At 32.2% G+C, this 23774-nt stretch overlaps 1 protein-coding gene across 6 annotated transcripts in view; it reads left to right on the top strand.

The window, feature by feature from the left end:
- Positions 1 to 23774, top strand: part of STXBP5 (syntaxin binding protein 5) — a 153784-nt gene that overhangs the window by 39467 nt on the left and 90543 nt on the right. For all 6 annotated transcript variants that reach the window (XM_074368210.1, XM_074368208.1, XM_074368206.1 and 3 more), the window contains exons 5-8: positions 9197 to 9331; positions 10880 to 10943; positions 13795 to 13878; positions 18529 to 18652. In XM_074368210.1, coding sequence (XP_074224311.1) covers positions 9197 to 9331; positions 10880 to 10943; positions 13795 to 13878; positions 18529 to 18652 — 407 coding nt within the window. The remainder of the gene's footprint in view (positions 1 to 9196; positions 9332 to 10879; positions 10944 to 13794; positions 13879 to 18528; positions 18653 to 23774) is intronic.

Below are 23774 nucleotides of genomic sequence, written 5' to 3'. Positions count from 1 at the left end.
TTTTATCTCTATCCTCTTTAACTTCTGAAAGTTAAAATTCATTTATTGTAATTTTCTTAAAAATAAAAATACTTTAGGGCAATGGGATGAATAAAAACAGAGACAGTGATAAGACAAAGGCAAAGGATGGAGATTTCAGCCTAAGAATTGTAGGGATTTTTTTTGGTGGCGAATACAATAGAAAACAGAACAATGGAGAGAGTAGTGGTCAAAGGCCTAAGTGAAGAAAATTTTGTGGAGCTAAAATATCTTTAGGCTGACTAATGCTCAGAGAACTCCTGACATAACTATTAGAATTGGAAATACCTTTATAAGCTATGTTCTGACATTATCAGCTGTGAAGGAACTAAAAATATGTAACACTTACCTGACTAACCACCTCTATACTCATACTTATTCTTTCAGACTTTGTTAGAAAGTTATAAAATGAAATGTGTCTTAGAAGCATAAGGGTAACTACTAGGATAGAAAATATATATTAAAACCATTAGAATTAGCAGGTACAAACTACTATATATACAAGGTCCTAAACAACAAGGTCCTACTGTATAACACAGGGGACTATATTCAATATCTGGTAATAATAACCTATAATGAAAACGAATAGGAAAAAGAATATATATATATGTCTAACTAAATCACTATGCTGTGCACCAGAAACTAACACAACATTGTAAATCAAATATATTCAAATTTTAAAAAAGGTAAAAAGGAAATGAAGAAAACAGACAGGGGTCAGGAAAAGGAAAAAATGTTATAAAGAAAAAGGATGGTTAAATAAGGTGAAAAAATTAGTTCAACCATATCAGTAATCAAAATCATTGGAAATATACTGAATTCACCTGCTGAAATTTTGAGATTTTTTTTTCAGATTGAATTAAAAAACAACAAAATACAGCTGTTAAACTGTTTATAAAAGATATACCTAAAGCATAATTACACAAAGTTTGAAAGTAAATGGAAGGAAAAAGGGGAAGAAAACACAGATCATACAACAAAAATTATAATATTCTTAAAAATAACATTAGCAAAATGTATAAGGTCGATGTGAAGAAAATATTAAAACTTTATTGAAGAAATAAGAAGAGACTTAAACAAATGGAGAGCTTCCTACATCCTTAACTTCAGTACAGTTTCAATCAAAATTTTAACAGCACTGTTCATTGGACTTAGTAAGCTGATCCTAAAATTCATATGGAAAAAAGAAAGGCTCAGAATAACCAATACAGTTTTGAAAAAGAAATATGAGATTATAGGACTTATTTCATTAAATATCAAAATGTTTATAAAGGTGTAGAAATTTAAATGGTACAGTAATTATAAGGGGAAGACAAATAAATGAAAACACAGTAAATGGACTCCAGAAATATATTTATGAAGAGAGAGAGACACACACACACACACACATTTCTTATATAAATGGGGGAAAATGGTCCCTACTTCATGACTGAAATAAATTGCAAACCAGTTAAAGACTTAAATGTGAAATGACCATAGAAATATTAAAACTTGAAAGAAAGTAATACAAGGAATGTCTGTAAGACCTGGGCAAGGTATGCTTAAATAGCATACACAAAAAAACACAAGCTAAAAAGGAAAGGGTTAAAAATTCTGTACAACACACCACAGAATTAAAAGACAAAACTCCATCCATCAGGTGCTGATAGAAAAGAACACAAAATTCAGAATAATTTGTACAATATTCTTCTTTTTAAAAACAATGACTCCCTCCCCACTCATTATTTATGTCATCTTATATGTGTATTTTATGAACATGAAGAAACAATATGGAAGAATATGTTGTTCTAGGCTGTTAACATGACTTATGGAGAGAGTAAATTTTAGAAGAGACAAACATAGTAAAAACTAATTTTAAAAAGTTATTTGAGATAGTACGTTTGCATAAATGTGCAAATAGGGTCATATTTGTGTATGTGTGTTTGTGTGTGTGCATGTGTGTGTAAAGAGAGAACGAGAGGAAAATATTTCTTTAATAATAAAAAAGACACAAGCCATAAACTGAAAGATATTTGGAGTATATCTACCCAAACAGTAAAGGACAATCTAATATAGAAAAGGGGATAAAAAAGAAGTGTAGGTAGCAGTTACTAATGAGTACCAGGTTGCTTTTTTTTAATCATAGCATTTGTTATATAAAAACACTCTGGCATCTTCATTCCTCAAGATAATTAAAAACAAAACTTTAAGAAATCACCCATACAACAGGAAAAGTTTTTTTCAGATGTTATTCATTATTCCTGTAATTGACATATACTGTTTCCCTATTTGATATTCACTGTTTTGCTTACTGATAATTCAGTTTTTTGGTAGTCATTGATGGTGTTTAAGGTCACATTTCACAAGAACAGTTAATACCATGATTTTTTTTTTGGACATTTTTCCACAAGTTCTTGACTGATTTAGAAAAATTAACTTGTAATTGATAAAGAATATAGTAAATCAATACAAATGTACAATGACCTTCGAAGATCTCTGAAGCTTATTTTTCAGAACACTTACTACATTGTGCTGCTGTGTTATAGATATGATGAAGATTTTTCTAAAGTAGCTGTGACAGTTTATCAGAAAAGATATATGGGACTACAAATAAAAAGGAAATCCTTTGAACTGATTCATAAATTGCTTTCAGCTGACTCTTCTGTTTTTAATACATTTCCCTGTTTATTAATGCAAACTTAAATTTCTATCTAATAGCAGGACAGTATAAAGTACAATTAATTTAAGAAAAGTGTCAAATACTTGCTTCTTTTTAATTTTCTTTTGTATTAATTCATTTGATAAATATTAATATTCTGGTCATGCAAATACTGTGATAAATCCTGGGAAAGATGTGGAGGTTTATAATTATCTAAGAGAGATGAAATGGCTAATTACAATGCAGTGCAAAACATAATATAATATAAATGTAATGAAATTTGTTATAAATTTTAAAGATTAACCAGAAAAAGGATATATCACCATGTTTTGGGAATTTTAGGTTAAAGCATTACTAAAGGAGCTCATATAAACATATTTGTAGGGTTAGTAGGAATTTCTTACAATGACAAAGGGGAAAGGGAATTTTCATTATGTTCAAGTATGCTAAGTCATAGAGCAATCTCACATGTTTAGGGAACTGTGTCTCGTTAGACATTGCTAGCTGTGTAGTACAGAGAGGATAATTTTGGAAAGATGGGCAAGGTCTACTTCCTGAAAGCCCTTTTATGCAATTATAAGAAAATTATATTCTCAACTTTTTTCCAACTTTAAATCATTGAATGAATAACATTGTCTGAACAAGATACATTATAAGTGGATATTTTGGGATATACTATCATATAGGTAAGTTGCAGATTAGGTGCATTTCTTTGTTATATTAGTCAAGGTTCAACATAGGAACAGAAAGCACTGTAGGCATTTTAGCATAAAGGGATTTAATTCAAGGATAGAGCTGTTGATGAGTTTGTTTGGAAGCGTGTTGAGTTTTAGAACTTACTATTACTGCCTCCCACCATGTGGCTCTCAGGGGTAGGCTTAGGAATGCTGTGTCTGGTCCCCAAAACTCTTCTTACCACTTTCAGTGCCTCTTACCCTTCAGGTCTCCATGAACATTCTTATCAGCAGAAACAGCAACAGAAAGGTTTCTGCCTCACTTTTGCCTACAGATTTAAGCACATCCAGTCAGTTGAAACTTAATCTCATCTAGAACTCCAGCTGTAGTAGAGTCTGGTGTATGTAAGTTTAGCTTTCTAGCATCTGCAGTGCAGGAAGGCATATAGAAGGATATGGAAGAGGATGCCAAGTACCAGTTGACCAAATCCAGCACACTTTATATCTATAACCACTTTGCGCAGACACTGGTACCACAAAGTGTCACTAAATATTGCTTAAGAAGCATTATGGTAGAAAATAGGAAGTAATTAAGAGTCTTTCAAGATGGATAATGGTGTGTGTGATCTCCCTTGGCTTTGAAAAGATAACTCTTGGGGCAGCTTGGAATTGATTTAACAGTCAGTGATAATGGTTCAAATTAGACCCAGGCCATGAAGATAGAGAGGAAAGTAAGTCAAGAATATCTGTTTTGTTAATTAACATAATAAATCCTCACATTTTATATAGTTCATTTGTTCACTTAACAAATATTTATTGAATACTTATTATTTGCAAGATGGTGTGATATTTGCTGAGAATATAAAAGTGATAACTTATTTCCTGTCATACTGAGCTGACCTAATGATGATATAGGCATGTAGAAGAGCTTATTGGATCATATTTCTTTCTATGGATTAAACTGTAAAATTGTAATCATCTGTGTTTTATGCCCTTGTTTATGGATGATTAATTTCAGTATAGTAGCTGTGTATGTCTTTTGTTAAAGAAAATCGGTGATAGTAAATTTTCCAAATATGGTGCTTATTGACTACATAATTTTTGACAGGCTGATGGTAAGGATAAGTAGTGAATAGGATATATGTATCACTTCCTAGCACGTAACATGTTATACATTTTTTTAAGTCCCTCAAGGAAATAGAGAAATTACTGTGTTTCCAGTAACACTTTGTGTAGGGTAAGTCCAGTGTAGAGACTTGGAATGCAGCTCTATCTAGTGACACACTGAGAGAATTAACTTTATTATCTGTGTATTTCCAACATATTGGTTTCAGTCAGACTCCTTTTTTGGCTCAGCTTACCCATTTTAAAGTACCTTTTCAGTCTCAATTTAATATGCCATTCTTACAATATAACCTTATTAGTGTTTACTGCATTTTTAATGTTTCCATGTGAATCTCAACTATATTATAAATTTTTTGGTGTAACTTTATGCTTTAATTATATGTCAACACATAAACTTAAATTAACTTGGTCTCCTGGTATCAGTAAAACTGAAATCACTGTCATTTATTATGATCTGTATCACCTTAAAATAAAAGTTAATCTTTATAATAAAAGTACATGAAAAACAGTAGTCTTGAATTTGATTTTAATCTAAGGTAATATTTTAGCTTCACGATACATATACTGCTTGCATTACTAATTTCCCTAGGGTCTTTTTGATACTAAATCTATAAGAATTTGTTTTCGAATATGTTTTTATAGCTTTTCTTCATTTTCAACTAAGAATTTTAGCTGAGTGGATATTATGTGATCAGTTATCTATTGCTACTTATCAAAAAATCCCCAAATTTAGGAGGCTAAAATAACAGTTATTTTGTTTGCTCACAGTTCTGTGGATCAGCATCTTGGGTGGGTTCAGCAAGAGTGGTCTTCCCCTGTAGTCACTTAAGGACCACACTCATTTTGTTGCTCAGCTGGGTTGGATGATCAAGCTTGCCTTACATGTCTGGTGATTGGCGCTGGGTTTGTGCTGGGCCAGTGTCTCCAAAAGGTTATTCTAGGCTTTACCATGTGGCAGGTGGGTTCCAAAAGTCTCAGTGTGTAAGTACTTTTCAAATCTCTGCTTGTGGCACAACTTCTTAAGTTCCATTGCCCAGTGTAAGTCTGATGGTCAATTCTAGAGTCAATATTAGGGGAGACTACACAAGCAAGAGGATACAGGGAGGGAGATGACATATATTGAGGCCATCACTGTAATAATTTGCCTCATGTGATATTTAGTTCATTGTTGAAACTTTCTATTTATTTTCAGTAATTTTTACATCTGTTGACCTGAACTCTTTTTAAGTTTGAAATGACTATTCAGTGCCATAATGAAGGTAGTAATGGAACAGAGTAATTTTTAAATGTGGTAGTACATTATACAAATACACTCATACAATTTGTATTTTTTTAGGAATATGTGAGACTCTTGAGATTTTGAGATATGCAGATACGACCATATATAAGATAGATAAACAAGTTTATACTGTATAGCACAGGGAACTATGTTTAATATTTTATAGTAACCTATAGTGAAAAAGAATGTCAAAAGGAACATATGTATACATCTATGTATGGCTGAAACATTATGCTGTACACCAGAAATTGACACAGCATTGTAAAATGACCATACTTCCATTAAAAAAAAGAAAGGAAAAGAATGTATGAGACTCATTCTAGGGACCACATTTAAGTCTTGGTGCCAGATAATTAAGGAACATTTTAAGTTCTTTTTTTAAATGTTAAACATTAAATAGTTCTCATTTCTGAAAAATGTAAAGATGCTTAAAATTTCCCAGCAATATAAGCTGGTTTTATAGTTAACTGGGGGAAAAAAATCTTACGATATAGCTGATGTAGAAAAAGTGAATCTAGGGGAAAGTTCTAGAGTTTTTTCTGAACAGTAAAGAATTTATTCTTCATTCTTTAAATATTTGAGAACCAGCTACAGTATGATGTTGCTCTGCTAGGAACAGAAAATATTGTATGATATATCCAAAATCTCTGCCCTTAAGGAGATAAGATAAACTTTATAAGCATGTTATTTAAATAATTTTGTTAATCTTAAAATCAAAGATAGGTCATATAATTGTATTAAGCAAGCCAGTAGCTACTGCTTTTGAAGAGTGAAGAAGAATGGAGAATTGCAAAATAGTAGAACAGATCAAGAAGTTGGGTATTTCTGATTTTTGTAATCAAACTGTCATTATTTTTGTCTTAGTTTGAAATTATTTTTGAATTTTCAAAATATTTAAGCTATAGTCATGTTTTAGTTTAAGGCACATTTCAAATGAAAAGTTGTTTTTAGGATATTTATGGCATTGTTCATTTTATATCAGGCATGCTATTGTACTTTTATTTTCTTCATGTTGTTAAAATTTGCCTATAACTTCTAATTGGTAGAATGTCACTTAGTTTTAATAATTAGCTCACATTTATAGAACACTTCTCTGTGTCAGGCCCCATTTTAAGCATCTATCATGCTTTGTCTTATATAATCCTCTGGTGAACACAGGTAGATGTGCTTTACTGCTTAGAAACTGAGGCCCTGAGAGATTGAATAGTTTACAGGAGGTCACATGCTAGTGAGTGGCAGAGCTGGAAATTAAATCCTGGCAGTTTAACTCCAGAGCTTGTGCCTATGTATTAATCAGAGTCACGAATCTTGTTTCATAATTCCTCAAGTCACATATCTCTGAAAACAAAAAATTTTAAAATAGCTTGATTTAGATATAATTGACATACAATAAACTGCACATATTTAAAGTGTGCAGTTTGATAAGTTTTGACACATATATGTATACACTCATGAAACTGTCACCACCATCAAGATAATGAACCTACCCATCACCCCAAAATGTTCCCTTGTGGTAGTCCCTTCCTTCTTCTGTTGCTAGTCCCTACCCCCCTAATTCCAGGCAACCATTGATTTGCTTTCTGTTACAGTAAATTTTAGTTTGCACTTTCTTTTGCATATAAATTGTGTCTAAATGGAACCATACAGTATGTCTTTTTTGTCTGGCTTTCACTTATCTAAAGATTTTGAGATTCATTGATGTTGCACATATAACTAGTTTACTCCCACTTACTACTAAATAGTATTCTAAGTATATAACACAGTTTACTCATCTGTTTACCAAATGAAGGACATTTGGATTATTTCTAGTTTGTGGCTTTTGGAAAGCTGCTGTGGACGTTTGGGTACAGGTCTTGTATAGGCAAATGTTTTTCTTTCTCTTGGAAAGAATGGGATGGGTGGATCATATGGCAGGTGTATGTTTAACTTTTTAAGAAACCACCAGTGACTAGAGTTAATAATACTGTATTGTATATTTGAAATTTGCTAAGAGAGCAGGTCTTAAATGTTCTGTTCACAAGAAGAAAAAAATTCATTGTGGTGATCATGTCACAATATATAAATATATTGAATTATTATGCTGTACACCTGAAACTAACATTATATGACAATTTTATCTGAAGTGAAAAAAGAGACTGCCAAAAATTATACCTCAGAAATAGTGTGTTTATGAGATGCTACCCCCATATTAGGTTATACACAAAATATTCATTATGTGCCTTTCTAAAATCTGGAAAATTCTAAATTCTGAAACCTATATGACTGTGAAATTTATTGTTGTTGTGAAGTGATAAAGTACTGTAAAATGTTTTTTGATTCAGTAGACATTTCCTTGCTTTGTTAAATTTACATAAATCCTTTGGAAAAATGATACTCTATCATATAAAACACTGAACAGAAAATATAGATGATGAACCTTAAGTAATTACCTAAATGAACATTACCTCTAGGAAATAGTGAGACCATGATTTACATGTATATATTTGATGTGTTTTCGTGTTGAAAATTCTCTGTGATGAAATTTGTTAATGGGAATAGCAAATGTTCTGTATTCTGTATCTTTCCTAGCAGTTATTATTACTGTTGTGTATTAATTAAAATTTTAAATAGTGTATTTTGAGAGACACAATAGGTAGTCTCAAAAAATAAGCATTACATGGTTTCATAGCATACTATCTTTTTTTTTTAACTAAAGATAACTTCTACAAAAAGCACAAGATAGTTTTCATTCTTTACCTTGTAATCAAGTAAGCTTATGCAGAAAATGTTTGGAATTGTTGGACTGATAATAAAGTTTAATACATGCATGTAAATTATTAAATGAAGACCTCTTATATCATCAGGACATAAAATAAGATAGGTTGAGTATATACCCATGTCACTGTCCAAGCCTGAGTATCTGGGATCTTTGCCCTTCCAGAGACTTCCAGGTTAGTGTAAATAGAGACACAAAAGTATTGGGGTATAAATTTGACTGAAGATGACATTTTAACTGAGTCTTGAACAGAAGAAAAATATGAGCAAAAGGAACATTTTGCCTGGAAGAAATAGGAAGTACAGGTACTGAGAGGGATTAGTGTGTTAACCAACTCCTGAGAAATTCAGTAGTACCTATGGGTGATGTGAGTATTAGACCCAGTTTGTGGCTTCAAGGTTAAATTTGTGGTGTGTCCAAAAGAACACAGGTAGTGGATGACATAGCCAGACTTGAAACACATACTGACTTTAAAACTCATCTTCTTTCTGTCAAGCCATGCTGTCTATTTACTATAAGGACTTCTACATTTGACATTTAGGTTGAATTAGCATAGTTGAATATTAATTACAGTGAGTTGATAAATCTGATGGTTATCTTTTTTGCTCTTCCTAAACTGTAGATGTCATTATCAACCCTCTAATACAGTTAATAAAATTTACCAGATATTTCCCTGATTTCCTTCTTGAATATATTTTCTCTTGCAGGGTTACATTTTGCCATCTGCCTTTTCAGAGTAAATGGCTCTATGTGGGCACTGAACGAGGTAATATACACATTGTGAATGTGGAGTCCTTCACACTCTCAGGCTACGTCATTATGTGGAATAAAGCCATTGAACTGTGAGTTTGAGCAAATATTCCATATCTGAAAGTATCAGTACCATATATGATAATAATACTGTGTCATAGCTAATTAATAAATATAGAATTAAATGTGTCAGACATTTTTGATATTAAATACAGATTTATTAGACTTTTATAAATATTGCCCTGTTGGCAGTTTGTAAAATTAAATGCTTTATATATGTATATCTATATAGATATATACACGTGTAAATGTGTTCACATATGTATAAACTATAGCACAAGTTTAATAAAACAATTATTCTTATTGGGTGAAAAACATTCCAATTTTCTTGTGTTCTTTTATTTGCTAATTCTTCTTTCAAATGTTTAGTCATGCCTCACAAAATTGATTTCATGACCCACTAAATGGGTTGCCACCAATATATGGAAAACACTGATCTAAACCACTACTTGTTTTAATAATCACCAAATACAGTGTAAATGTTTGCAATGTACATTGCAGAATTAATTTGGTAGTTCATTTTCCTTAATTTTGATATAGTGGTGATTGCTTTTATTTAGCAGTAATGACAACAAAAACTGGGTTGTACTGTATACAAGGTCCTGAGGATCTTTACTGCTAACTTTACCCTGCCTTGAATCTTCTCTTTCTCTTAAATTTTTTCTTATATTATTTAGACATAAGAATCAGATTTTAAGGATATTGGCAAGATTCATTTTTAACATTTCTTTTTGGTTTTAAATAAATAACTCTGTACTGTTGCATTCCACAGAATTTGGCATAAGGATAAATTTGTGGCATATCTCCTAAGTGATACGTTGTTGCAGCTGTAATGATGTATGAAGCCTCGTTTTCCTTCCTTTGGCAGGGACGTTGTTATCATATCTCAGTTCCTTGGTACAAGATATGGGTTTTTGAGGTCTGTTCTTTTGAGTTTATCACAACATGTAGTGGGTAGGCCTTGTGTAGGTGCTTTTGTGGTTTCACAAGTGGCTCTCATGCAGTGGACTGGTCTCTCAACCCTCAGAGTTTATGAATAGGGAGGTGCTTATTTCTACTCTGGAGGCATCAGTTCAGCTACATTTTTATCTGTATGACTTCTTTTTCTCCAGTAAGTATTAGTGGCATTACTTTTGTTGATTTTTTTAAAAAACATAATGGAAGTTTTCCTATTCTTGGTGTGAACTGTAGACCTGCTAAGATACCCCAATCAGAGGCCAGAACTGGGTAAAATAAGATAATGATATTTTAGAAGTTGCTTTATTTTAAAATATTAACTTTGAGAATTCTACTTTGAAATAAATTTTCTATGCTAAAATACTAAATTGAAGATTCTCTCCTACACAGAAAGTGTACATAATTGTAAATTTTGCTGGCTTGTATCAGTGTAAAATTCAGCACCTTACCTGATTCCTATTTTGATCCATAGTAAGAACTATACATCTGTTTTGATTACTTACTGAAATGTTTTCAGCCTTTGTAAATACATCTTTATTTTCCATTCATTATTTTTATTGTAATGAATATGTAGTTATGTTGAAATTTTTAATTGTGAAAAAAAAAATCTTCACTTTTTTTAGGTCATCTAAATCTCACCCAGGACCTGTTGTCCATATAAGTGATAATCCAATGGATGAAGGAAAGGTAGATTTTTTAAATTATTTATTTATTTCTTACTTACTTACTTACATGCCTGAAAATTTGGTATTTTTTAAGTATGAAAACTATTCTGGAACCACACTTACTCTGCAGTGTTGAGATTGCTCACAAAGGTTGTATATCATATACTTAATGACTTATTTATGCATTATGAAGTCCAAGTGAAAGAATTAGAATCATTTACATTTACATTTACATTTACATTTCTTCCAGGCAAAATGTTCCTTTTGCTCATGTTTTTCTTCTGCTCAAGACTCAGTTAAAACCCTAAAACAAATAAAATGTAATAACTACAATGAAAGGTTATAAGTTACTTTTGGCTTATTCAGAATAACTTCCCTGATTTTCTGATAATTCTGACAAAAACCATTTTCTTTTGGTTTTAAATTTTTTTTACACTAGTTATACAATTTTTGTAGCACTTATCACATACCCCTTATGTTAGGTTGTCTCTGTGTCTCATCTTCCCTTAATTTTTCTTCATAAATAGCTCAGATTAATAGAGATTTTTTTTTAAATACTAAATTTTTTATACTCTGAAACCCATTTCATGCAGTCATTATCTAGCTATTGTTAATTTAAGTTCATTAATACATTAAAAAATAATAAAATTTTTTTCCATGAATTTCTATTTCCTAATTCAAACCAATCTCTCAGTAGTTCTATTTAATGATCTTTTTCTACTTATATAATTTAATTATATTAGCCTACATAAATAACAGGAAGTTTATCACTATCAGAAATCAGTGAAATGAAACTTCTGGATTTCGTGAAGAAGTTTACCCAGGTATTTCCTTTCCTCAATCAGGGAGAGTGGTGGAGTCTATATGTTGTGTAACACTGTTCTCTTATTTGCCACTGAGAAAACAAATGGATAGTTGTACTGTTTGGAGTTAGCTTATAATCATACAGTTGTGTGTTTTGAGAGAAACTTTACATGAAACAAGTTTCCATATGCTGTATCTTCACTTATTTATTTTAAATAATTGTTTAAAGCCGGCCTTTGGGTGGGAGGCATCGTGGAAGGACTGAAAACTTTCCTTTCTTCTCCCTTGAATCAGTCACAAGTCATTTCAGTCTTTCACTGCAGTGTCTCTTTTCTATTTGATCTCATTATTACCACTGCAGTTCAAGGCATTCCAACCCATTCTTGAATCATTTCCAGATCAATCTTCCTAGAGTGCTGTTTTAATCTTAATTGTCTCCTGTTCAAATGCTTTCAGTGATTCTTCAGTATCTAACAAATAAAATAATGTTTCCTTAAAAAATAGTCCTCAATTTCGTTATCTTTAAGAACATCTTTACCTGAATGCTATGGTGAAGCAAATAGTTATTGTTACCCAAATATGAGCTGCTCTTTGCTGCCTCAATGCCTTTTTTATGTAAATCACTCTGTTTGGAATTCTTTCCCACTGTTTTCTTTCTGCTGATTCCTACCCACATCTTGAGGCTCAGATTAAATGTTTGTCCTTCGTGATACCTTTCCTGATAATCCTGACAGAAAATATTTTCTTTCACTTCTAAATTCATTAGCACCTTAGCTGGGCAAGTTCTGCAGTATTTACCCTGCATTGCCATGAAGTAGAAGTGTGTGTGCATCTCATCTCACCTGAACTTGAAAAACTCCTTGAGCACAGAAAGAATACTTTTTCAGGTTTATATTTCTCATAGCACTCAACATACAATATAATTAGTAACTCATCAATATATACTGGACTTATTGAATAAATTTACATCATCCTCATTTTTTGAGACTTGGCATTATATTATCCTCCTTAGTTCCCAAAGTTAATCTCATTCAGACTTTTTTTTAAATATTAGGGTGCTAGAATAGATTATATTATCTAACTTTTGATTTCTAATAGAAAAATCTATTTTAACTACATCAATGACTCCTATTTCCAAACATCTGTGTAACATTGTGTCACTAAAGAAAAATAATGGTTAAAAAAATGATAAGGCATTAAAAATTTTTAAATAAAAGCATACATTACATGATCAGGTTTGCATTTTAGAAGTACCTCCCTTGCTACAATATGGAATGGGTTAAATAAGTATCAAGCCTGGATTGTTAGGGTGACCAGAGCCCAGAAAAGAGACCTTTGTGTCTTGAACCAGGAGAGAGATATCGAAGGTAGAGGAAAGTAAATTTGAGAGATATTAGAATGTAGTTTTACAATTACTTGATGATTTTACCTGAGCAGGGAGAGACAATAGTTAAGGATGACTCCAAGGTTTTTGCCTGAATGATTTAATGAATATTAAGAAAAGGAGTGCTGAGAGAGACACCTGGAATAGGGAATACAAGAAAAGGAAAGTAGGGAAGAAAATAGTTCGCTTTTGGACACATTTACTTTGAGGTTCTTGTGGAATAAATAAGTGAAGAGGTGGCCAATGGAATTATAAGTCTGAATCTCATGAAAGGGATCTAGGCTAGATATAATTTGGAACTAATCAATATATAGATGAGTAAATAAGATTGCCTGATAATGTGTTAAAATAGAAAAGTTTATAAACTTTAAAAAATATACAAATGTTAATTTTTATTAGTAACATATTAATGAAAACATATACTCAGGACTTCAAAATGGTACTGTTATCATTTTCAGTAATCAGTTGTATGATATATGTTGACTCCCTAATCATCAAAGGCATATAAATACGCACTGCAGTCTCATTTGTCATCCATGTGATAAGTAATTAGTAATGCAGGTGTTTAATTGTAATTTCATACTTGAAGCATATGAATGATAATAGTTATCTTCATTGTCAGCAAATAAAAGTTTCAAATGATTAATATGATTCCTAGATAATGTGGCATTTTCTTTTGTTACAGCTTTTGATTGGCTTTGAGTCTGGAACAGTGGTGTTATGGGACCTCAAATCAAAGAAAGCCGACTACAGATACACATACGATGAGGTAATTATTTTTGCTGATCAAAAACTCTGGTCATCTCTCCACTTTAGAGTGGCTTCTCTAAGAACTTAATTGGTGATTTCAGTTTAGGCAACCTTTGTAATTGCAGTAACACGCAAATGTATATATATATACATATATATATGCACATAGCTCAAAAGGTACAAAAAGAAAAATCTCTCCAACTCCTGTCATTTGGCCATCCAATTCCCTTCCCTCAGGTACTAGTATTAGTTTCTTATGTATTTTCCAAAGGTATTTTCTGCATTTACCAGCAAATTAATAAGTGTATGCTATTTTTTATTTTATACAAGTGTTCTGATTTACAACCAAATTAATAAATGTACACTCTTTTTTATTTTATGTAAATGATAGTATACTATAAATATTTATAGTTTGCTTGCTTGAAGATCCAAATAAAGATTGTGATTGATCGATAAAAAGATGTCTTTTTTTTGCCCTCAGGTTTCCTATAAATTGGATAGTTTACTGAGGCTTGCTCAAATTTAGGTTCATTTTTCATTTTTATCAAGACTACCTCAAAGATGATGCTGATGCTCTTCTACCAGGTTGAATGTTAGTGTCTGTTTGTGATGTTAGCAGCCAGTGATGTTCAAGGCATAGATCTGTTAGTGTGCAATGGTTGCAAAATAGGGAGGTTCTAATTCTGTAATTCCTTCTCTATTTATTATCAAGGACACTTTAGTAAAGAGAAACTTCTTCTTTTCTACTCTTTTGGTTATATTGTAGTACAGTTCAGATAGGAAGGGCAGGATAAATGCTTGATTCTTTCCTTTTATTTCAGTATTTACTCTAAAGGGGTTGTTCTCTAGTCATCTCAATGATGGGCAATTTGTTCCTGTTTTCCATTTCACTGTGTACGCAAAGATTTAAACATTGCATATGCTACGATACATTGAAATTATTATCTTTATTGATTTTCAAATTGTCCCATCTTTGGTCAGTGAATCTCTTCCAGTTGTTTCCTGAGTCCTTTGGTGATAATGATCTTGGATAGCTTCCTTGCCATCTGTTATAACAAAGTATACCCATTAATCTTGTATATTTCTGCCCCAAACTTAAAATATCTGTTTCCATGAAACTCACTTCTTTCAGTGTGAAATGGTATCTGGTGACCATAATTTGGGTACCAGGAGTGTTCACAGTTTCCAACTCAGTAAATAGATATAGGAAATGTGTAAGTAGTTTTGTTTGTTTGTTTTTAAGAAATATGTCATGTCTTCTTATTGATACTTTCAGTTGCTCAAACAGCAGACTGCACTGAGTAACTATAGCAATACTTGGAATACTTTGTAAATGTCTGCATATTATCTTTGTAAGCATGACTAAAAGATAATTTCCTTTGTTTTCATAGTGGCATATTCTTTGTAAGCTTTTCAGTTAGTCAGTTGTTTGGCTCACTAATCAAGATCTTGAATTACAAGAAAGCATATTTTTAATGAAGAATTCTTGTCATTTCTCCGGAAGCTTTGGCCTGTAGAGCTGTTTTCTATGTTACAATGAAACCACATTTTAAAGATTGACTTTTTTCATTTTATTTTTTATAATTTAATAGTTATCTTGGCTTTAGCCACTCTGGAGTTACGGGGACTGGATTTACTCTCACCTTAAAAATAAACTGGAAAAATATATGAAAGAATAGTTTTTAGAAATTAACAGATAGTGTAGAACAAGAATTCCTTAGAGAGGAGAAACAAGGTGAGCCCTTCAGTTGTCGTAGCTTATGACTTGGAGAGATGTTCTAGGTCTCAGTACATGAAAGGGAAACCTAATTGGAAGCCCATCAGTGTCCCTGAGTTGAGGATACAGGGTTAGTAAATTGCAGAAGATACTCATAACTTATAAGGCAGGGTAACAGAGAATAGAGAACTGCCTAGATGGAGAGAGTTTTAATTAAAAGTCTGCAAGGAGCCCTTCACCCTGAGTCTTCAGTTGAATACTGATTAGTGCATGTGTATGAGGCTTGGAAAAGATCCACTGGTAAGGAGTAGATGGAACAATTCTCATAGCACACACAAGACTGATAATAGTTCACATTCTCAACAGATTGGAGAAACCTTGTAATGGCAGAATATCAGGAAAAGTACTCAGAAAGGTATTCCCTCACTAGTGGGGCCAAACTAACCCTATATTAAATAAAGATTGGCCTAGCTAGCCTAGTAGCTTAAAAGCAAGCCTTGAAAAGTCCAAGCTGTTTCCAAGGAATATAACTAAATCAGGAAAAAGGTTCAAAAATATTTAAAAGAATTTAATAACCCACCATAAATGGCACAATGACTAGCATGCAGAGAAGCCAGAAAATGACTCAAAGTGAGAAAAAAAATGCAGTCAATAGAAACAAACTCAGAAATTATACAGATGATAGAATTAGAAGACAAAGATATTAAAACAAATATTAAATAGACTCCATATGCTTTAAAAGGTAAATGAAAGTGTGAAAATGTTGAGGAATGACATAGAAGTCTTCAAAAATACAAGTGGAATTTCTAGAGATGAAAAATACTCTGGATGGATTTACCAAAAGATTTGATATTTCATAAGAAAAGCTTGATTAACTTGAAGACACATAGAGATAGAAACTACTCAATATGAAAAATGAGCAGAACATCAGTGAACTGTCAACTTCAACGAGACTAATATACGTGTAATAGGAGTCCCAGAAAGGAGAGTGTGGACAGAAGATATATTTGAAGAAGTAATGGCCCAAAGTTTCTCAAATTTGATGAATATTTTAACCCCTAGAAACTTCTAGGATATATAGATATCGTAGAAGTTCAGTGAACTCAGTGCAGAAGAAACATAAAGAAAACTGCACAAAAGTACATCATATTTCAATTGCTTAAAACTTGAACTAGTGATAGAGAAAACCTTAAAAGCAACAAGAATGTGGGAAAGGGCCGACACATTAAACACAGAAAAGCAAAGATAAAAATGACAGCAGATGGTTTCCTTAGAGACAATGCAAGCCAGAACATAGTGGAATAAAATCTTTCAATTCTGAAAGAAAACAAAAATATCTTTTCAAAAGCAAAGGCAAAATAAACACATTTACACAAAAAAAACTCAAAGAATTCATCATTTGTAGACCTTCACTACAAGACATGTTAAAAGAAGTCCTTCATGCAGAAGGCAAATGGTATGAGATGAAATTTGAATCTACTCAAAGGAATGAAAGATGCCGGAATGGCAGATATGTATGTAAACATAAAAGCCTTTCTACTTTTTAATATTTGAGAGAGAATTAATTATTCAAGCCAAACATAGTAAAAATATAGGGTTTATGACATACATAGAATTAAAATATAAATAATAACAACATAAAGGTCAGGGGACAGAATGTTGTTGATTAATACAATTTTTATACTGTACCTAAAGTTTTGTGATACTTAAAGGTGAATTATGATAAGATAAAGACATATATTGCAAATTCTGAAGAGAACACCAAAGCAAAAACAACAGTAACCCAAATAGGTAAGCCAAACAGGAAGTAAAATGAAGTTTTAAAAATTTTCAATCCAAGAGAAGGCAGAAGAAAAGGAAAAAGGGAACAAAGAATAAATGGGAGAAATACGAAAAAAACAGCAAGATGATAATTTAAATGCAAGTATGTCAGTAATCATATTAAATGTAAATGTGTAAATGGTTTAACTACCCCATTAAAAGGCAGAGATAGTCAAATTGGATTAAAAACAAGATCCAACTATATGCTATCTATAAGAAACCCACTTTAAACATAAAGACACAGGTGTCTGAGGGAAAAAAAAGGTTGGAAAAAGTAAAATTAGCACTAATCAAGATAGCTAAAATGGCTATATCAGTATTAGCAAAGTAGAAATCAGAACACTTCACTCAACAACAAAATACATTCTTTTCAAGTACACATGGAATATTCATCAAGACAGACCATATTTTGCACCATAAAATCAATCTTAATAAATTTTTTAAAAAATTATAAAAAATAAAAAATACGTTCTTTCACTATAACAGAATTAAATTAGAAATCAATAAAAAGGTAGATGAAAAACCTATGAATATTTGGAAGTAAATAGCATATGAGGAATGCAAATAAATGGACATTGCATGAGATGATAGTAAGTGATGACTTTGTGTATAAGTTAAACTAAGTTCTGTGAGAAATGGATAATACATCTTGAAGCTGAATCTGAGGGGTTTTTAATTGTTCTTAATTCCAAATCTACATCTTATCTTCTTAAAACTTTAATTTTTAAAATTTTTTCTAGCCTGTCAGTGCAACTAGTTTTTCCAATGGGATATTGGTTATAATTCCTTGGTAATTTATGCTTAGTTATAGTTTATTCTAAGAAATTACAAGAATACGTTTTGTTTTCCTGAACTTGTCAATAATACATGTATCACTATTGTATCATCCTTATGCTCGCTTAAGGAGAAAATAAAGTAAAAAGAATTAAAATAATGTCAATGCCAAAATAAATCTCATTTCTATTGCAGGAGGACTGAATTATTATGGGAACTTAAAGTTAACATTGACTTTAACTTGGGAAATGTAAAAAAGTTTAAAATGAAAATTAATTATAATACCAATTATGAACACCTTGGTGTTTAAATAAATTTTTGTTTTTAAAAGTGGAATTCTTCATTCCTCTCCCATAGGCTATCCACTCTGTAGCTTGGCATCATGAAGGAAAACAATTTATTTGCAGTCATTCAGATGGCACCTTGACTATATGGAATGTGAGATCCCCCACTAAGCCTGTACAGACAATAACTCCACACGGTAAGAATGCATCCCTTTTAAACAGTACCTAAATTGTGATGAACAGTAAACTGTTTTGAGTTTGCATTTGGATTTGTTTGTTTGTTTTTGATGATAAGGATGGGTTTTCTTTTGTTTTGAATTTAAAATATTTACACAAATAGAAATCATTTGTAAGAACCAGGTATGTAAAGTGTCAAATAACTTTATTTACAGTTGAAATTGCAAATTTGAGCTTTGAGAAAATGAAACTTACATAATCTTCTGATATTGTTTCTCCAGTAGTCCAAAATGTAGATAATGTAGTGAGTGGTAGCGGACTTAGTTTAAGCTTTTGTCATCTTAAAGTTATCAATTGCAAGTTGCTAATGTATATATAACATGTTTTGGTACACTTGAAACTTTATAGAAGGTAATTTTATACATTAAAAGTATTGTGTTCAGGGTCCATAAGATGACCCCAGATTTGATTCACTAGGAATACTCACAGAACTCAGCAAAAGCATGCAAAGCTAACTCAGAAAAGGGAAAAGCACATAGGGTGAAGTCTGGAGGAAGCAAGTCTCAAGCTTTCAGCAGTCTTCTTCTGGTGGAGTCACACAGAACATGCCTCATCCCTCTAGCAATGAGTTATTACCACATGTGTGATATGTTACATACCAGGGAAGCTCACCTGAGCCCAGAAGTCCAGTTTGTACTGGGGTCAATCCATGTGAACTCCCTGCTTTAGCATGCACCAGAACTTCAGAGGCTCAGAAGGAAAGCAGAGATTTGGCATAAATCATATTGTTTGTTCAGATAGCTGAGGCACAGTGTGCCATCTTATCAGACTGGGAATGGTGGAAGCAGTGTTGAAAGCGCAGTTACCAGTTGCCAACCAAGAGCTAGCCTTGCAAGCTGACCTTTCTAGGAATAACAGTATCAATCCTACAATCCTACAACTCTTTTCTCCACAAGTAATACAAAACCTCCATGAAGGTTTTATTAGGATGCTTATGAACAGATTATGAAGGCCTTCCTTGAATTTTGGATGAAGCCTAGGAATTTGCATTTCTTTATTAATCTGCATTATCCCAGTTCTACCCACAGAGATTCTTTACCAGCAAATTTAGGGAAATGAAAGGAACTGTTCTTTGAATTGGTAGCATACTAAAAGAGTACTTTTGTAGCTATTGCTAATGTTTCACTGTTTGCTTTAAAATATGAATGCCCACTTTTTAAAAAAAGAATGGTACATTCTGAATTATTGCAGTGTAGAAAATAAACAGTCATATTAAAAACTTTGTCTATAGCAGTGTGAGTTTTTAGACTTGCTTGTTTTTGGTAAAAATTAACAATACTTGTAGCCACATATTTTGATACATTTTACCTCTGCTTTTTGGTAGCAGTCATCTTCTGGAAAAGCACTTATTTTAAATTTGCTGCAGATCTATTTATGTGTGCCTCCAGGCAATAGCCCTTTTGATAGTAGGTTCCAGTTTTCCTTAATATATTTTTGTTCTTCCTCCTATTAGTGCCTACGTCCCTAATCTTTGTGGTACTCCTCGGTATTCCCATACATTTAAGGATCTCCCAACCCCATTGGAACCTAGGAATTCAGAAACCCGAAAACGTAGATGATTAGTTTAAAAACCCTTAATTTCAAGTCCAGAAGAAAATAAAACTCATATTAAAGCTGGTAGAAATATGTAATATTGGTTTTAAAGTGTTGTTTATCTAAATTTTTATCTTTTTTTCTAAGTATAGTACAAAGAGGGTTTTTTTTTTCCTTTAAACTATTTAAGAGTAAGTTTTCGACATAGTGTCCAGTCACTTGGAAATATTTCAGTATTTGTTTCCTACAAACAAGGACATTCTCCTATATCACCAAATTTTTCCTTTTATCAGAAGGATCTATATCAAGGTTACATTTAGTTGTCCTCTTTCTTCAGTCTTTCAAACTGGTACTCTTCTTGAGCCTTTTCTTGACTCTCATAACTGATTAATTTTGACAGTTATGTCAGTTACTTATAGATTGTGCCTCCACAGGTTTTTTGTCTGAAATTTTTTCATGTTTAGACTCAGGTTGCACATTTTCATCAGGAATATCCCAAAAGGATTGATATGTTCTTTTTGCATCCTCTCAAGTGGAGCTTGTGTTTGATTTGTCCTGGATTGGTGATGTCTTGTACCCTGATCCCTTGATTAAGCTTCTGTCTGCTAGGTCTCTCCATTGGAACATTATTTTTTTCCTTTGAAATTAATAAGTAGTTTTGATTTGTACTTGTAATCAGTAAGTATTTTGAGTTGCAGGAGATACTTTGAAACTGTAAACATACTATTCCTCACCAAATTTTTACCCTCTGGTTTTAGCATCTGTTGATATTTCTTGGATGGATTACTTATGACTGTGATGGATGCCAGTTGGTGATTTTCTATTTAATATTGATCTTTTTTTAATACTTAAAGCCTTGAGAGCAAACTTTAAGAAGTAGTGTAAAGTAGTTTTCTACAGAGTTTTTAGTATCTTAGCAAAAAAGGGTCAGTAGTTAAAATTATTTTTTACAAATAAGACAAAGAATATTTGACTTAATATGTTTCAAATTTAGAATCCAAACCTAATGTAGAACTTCATTTTTTTCTGTGGCAGGTATTAAAAAATAGGATGGCATTTGTTGCGTAGAATAGCAGCCTAAAAATGTAGATCATCAGAAGTACTCATTCTTTATAAATGTGAATTATTTGCCGCAGTAGTAAAGTAGTAGGTAACCTACCAAAGTTAAATTCAAGTTGACAGCTGAGTTTAGTGGCAACACTAAGTTCATTTTTATACCTTAAAACATAAAAATGTGTTTTTTGTACTATAAGGTGTCATATATTCCATATATATACACCATATTTGTGGTATTTAATTTTTGGTATACTAAATGTCTGCTTTGATGGATTGAAAGTTAGGGATTTTTCTCATTACTGTCTTGTGTTATGGTCTCTTGCTCTTACTGTCTAAAAGTTATGGTAAATTTGTGGGTTTTTTCATACCTAAACCCATTTAATGGTTAAGTATCTTACTCCTTTTTTTTTTCTTTCTTTCTTTCTTTCTTTCTTTCTTTCTTTCTTTTTCCTTAGTGGAGGTACTGGGGATTGAACCCAGGACCTCCTGCATGCTAGACATGTGTTCTAATAGGGGAGAGCTATTACTCTCCCCTAAGTATCTTATTCTTAAAAACCATTTATAAGCATTACCTTGATAGCCAGGAATTGATTGTGCTTTTTATTCATTCATCAACAAATATTGGTTCTACCATGTAATAGGCACCATTCTATATCCTGGATGGAATAAGCAAAATGTAAGTGAAAGTACCTGGAAATTGTGACATGTTATATACACGTGATTATAGTCAATATAAATCTGGATATGTTATTTACTTGGTACGGTAGGACCAAAAAATTTTGATTAGTGTTCCCCAAAATATATTTCACAATACTGTTTTTTCTTATGTTAATGAGTTGTTTGGTGAAAAAGTATATTACAGTGAAAAAAGTTTTAGAAATGCTGAATTAAATTTGAGCATTTTCTATACTACAAGACTTAATTTTTAATGTCCACTATGAATCTCCAAGAGGGAGGATATATACACACATAACACATACATACATATATACGGTTGGCCCTTGAACATTACAGGGGGTTAGGGGCTCCCATCCTTGCATAGTAGAAAATCTGCATATAACGTAAAGTCAGCCCTCAGTCCCTGTTCCACATCTGCAGATTCAACCAACCACAGATTATGTAGTACTCTAGTATTTACTATTGAAAAAAATTTGCATGTAGGTGGACCCCATGCAGCTCAATTCATGTTAAGGACCAACTGTATATTTATTATTTATATTGGTTTATATATTCGATTATTTTACATGACTTTTCCCAAACTTATTTGACTTTAGTATCTTTTATTCACAAAACATCTTATGGTTCTCTAGTATTCCATGAAATGAGAAATAAATGATGGCTTAGTGTTTGAACTATAATTTAATTATAAGACAGTTCCCCAGATTTGGTAGCTCTGTTTAGTTTACCCTCAGATGGCATCTTTCACTACTAAAGTTGTTTGATAGTGGACTCTTGCTCTGAGGGTCATAACAGTTACCTAGATAATGATGATAAAATGGCTACAAAGTAGAATAATTTGAATTTATGTAAGGTAGTTTTCTGACATAATGTTAGATATGCATATCAAATTGGTTGATAGTCATATTTTTGGAGGAAGTCTACATTTGGGTGTTAAAATTACTCAACAGGTGATTTTTGACTAAAACAAAAAGCGTTATCTCCCTTTAATCTACTTTTTAAAGAGTATCAAAGAACATTTTCCTAACAATCAGACAACCTGGAGTGGAATTCTAGCTTTGCTATTTGTGAAATACCTTGTAGAGATAATTACTGTTTTCAGGGACTTAGTTTTATCATATATGTAAAATGACAGGATTGAACAAGGTGATTCTTAAGGTGTAAAGTTTTGTCATTATTTGGAAATTAAGCAGGATTTGTTTCATTTATTGACTGTGCAAAGTCATTTCCTTTTGGTGGGCTGTAAATTCTGTATGTCTTTATGGTGAGCCTAGCAGGTGAGCTCTGTTTCTCTTTCTTTTTGGCTGTTTCTCTCCTGTGGGAGATAGACTTTCATTTTTTAGGAGGGGAGGACTTGGATAGTCCGTTCCTGGCTCACATACTTACCCTGAAGCAGTCATCATGGCTAAGTGACTTACTGTGCCAGGGCCCTGCAGGACCTCCCCGTAACCCTGGAGGGGTGTGTGTGTGTGATGTGTTGCAGAGTCAGATTTTTCTGTGTCATGTTCACCAAAGTCAGATGATTCTCAGAGGAAATGGAGATGATAGACAGTCAAAATCAATAGATGTCATTGTAGGAAATGACATTTTTAAAAATTTAGTTTCCGGAGCTTATTCATCAGTACAATCAATCCACTTATCAAAGAATAAACCAAGATTGGTAAAACCCTTTCTATTAAGGGTTGCTGAAGGAAAAATAAATTCAGAGTTCACATAAGTAAATCAACTTAATATAATATTTTCAAGGATGTAGCATACAAAAAATTCTGTTAATCTACTTTGAAGATTTACCTGAAGCATGAAACATTTAATAAA

Source organism: Camelus bactrianus, chromosome 8 (genome assembly GCF_048773025.1).
Source record: "Camelus bactrianus isolate YW-2024 breed Bactrian camel chromosome 8, ASM4877302v1, whole genome shotgun sequence".
NCBI classification, from domain to species: domain Eukaryota; kingdom Metazoa; phylum Chordata; class Mammalia; order Artiodactyla; family Camelidae; genus Camelus; species Camelus bactrianus.
The sequence above is the reverse complement of the archived record's forward strand: the minus strand, read 5'-3'. Positions and strand labels throughout refer to the sequence as shown.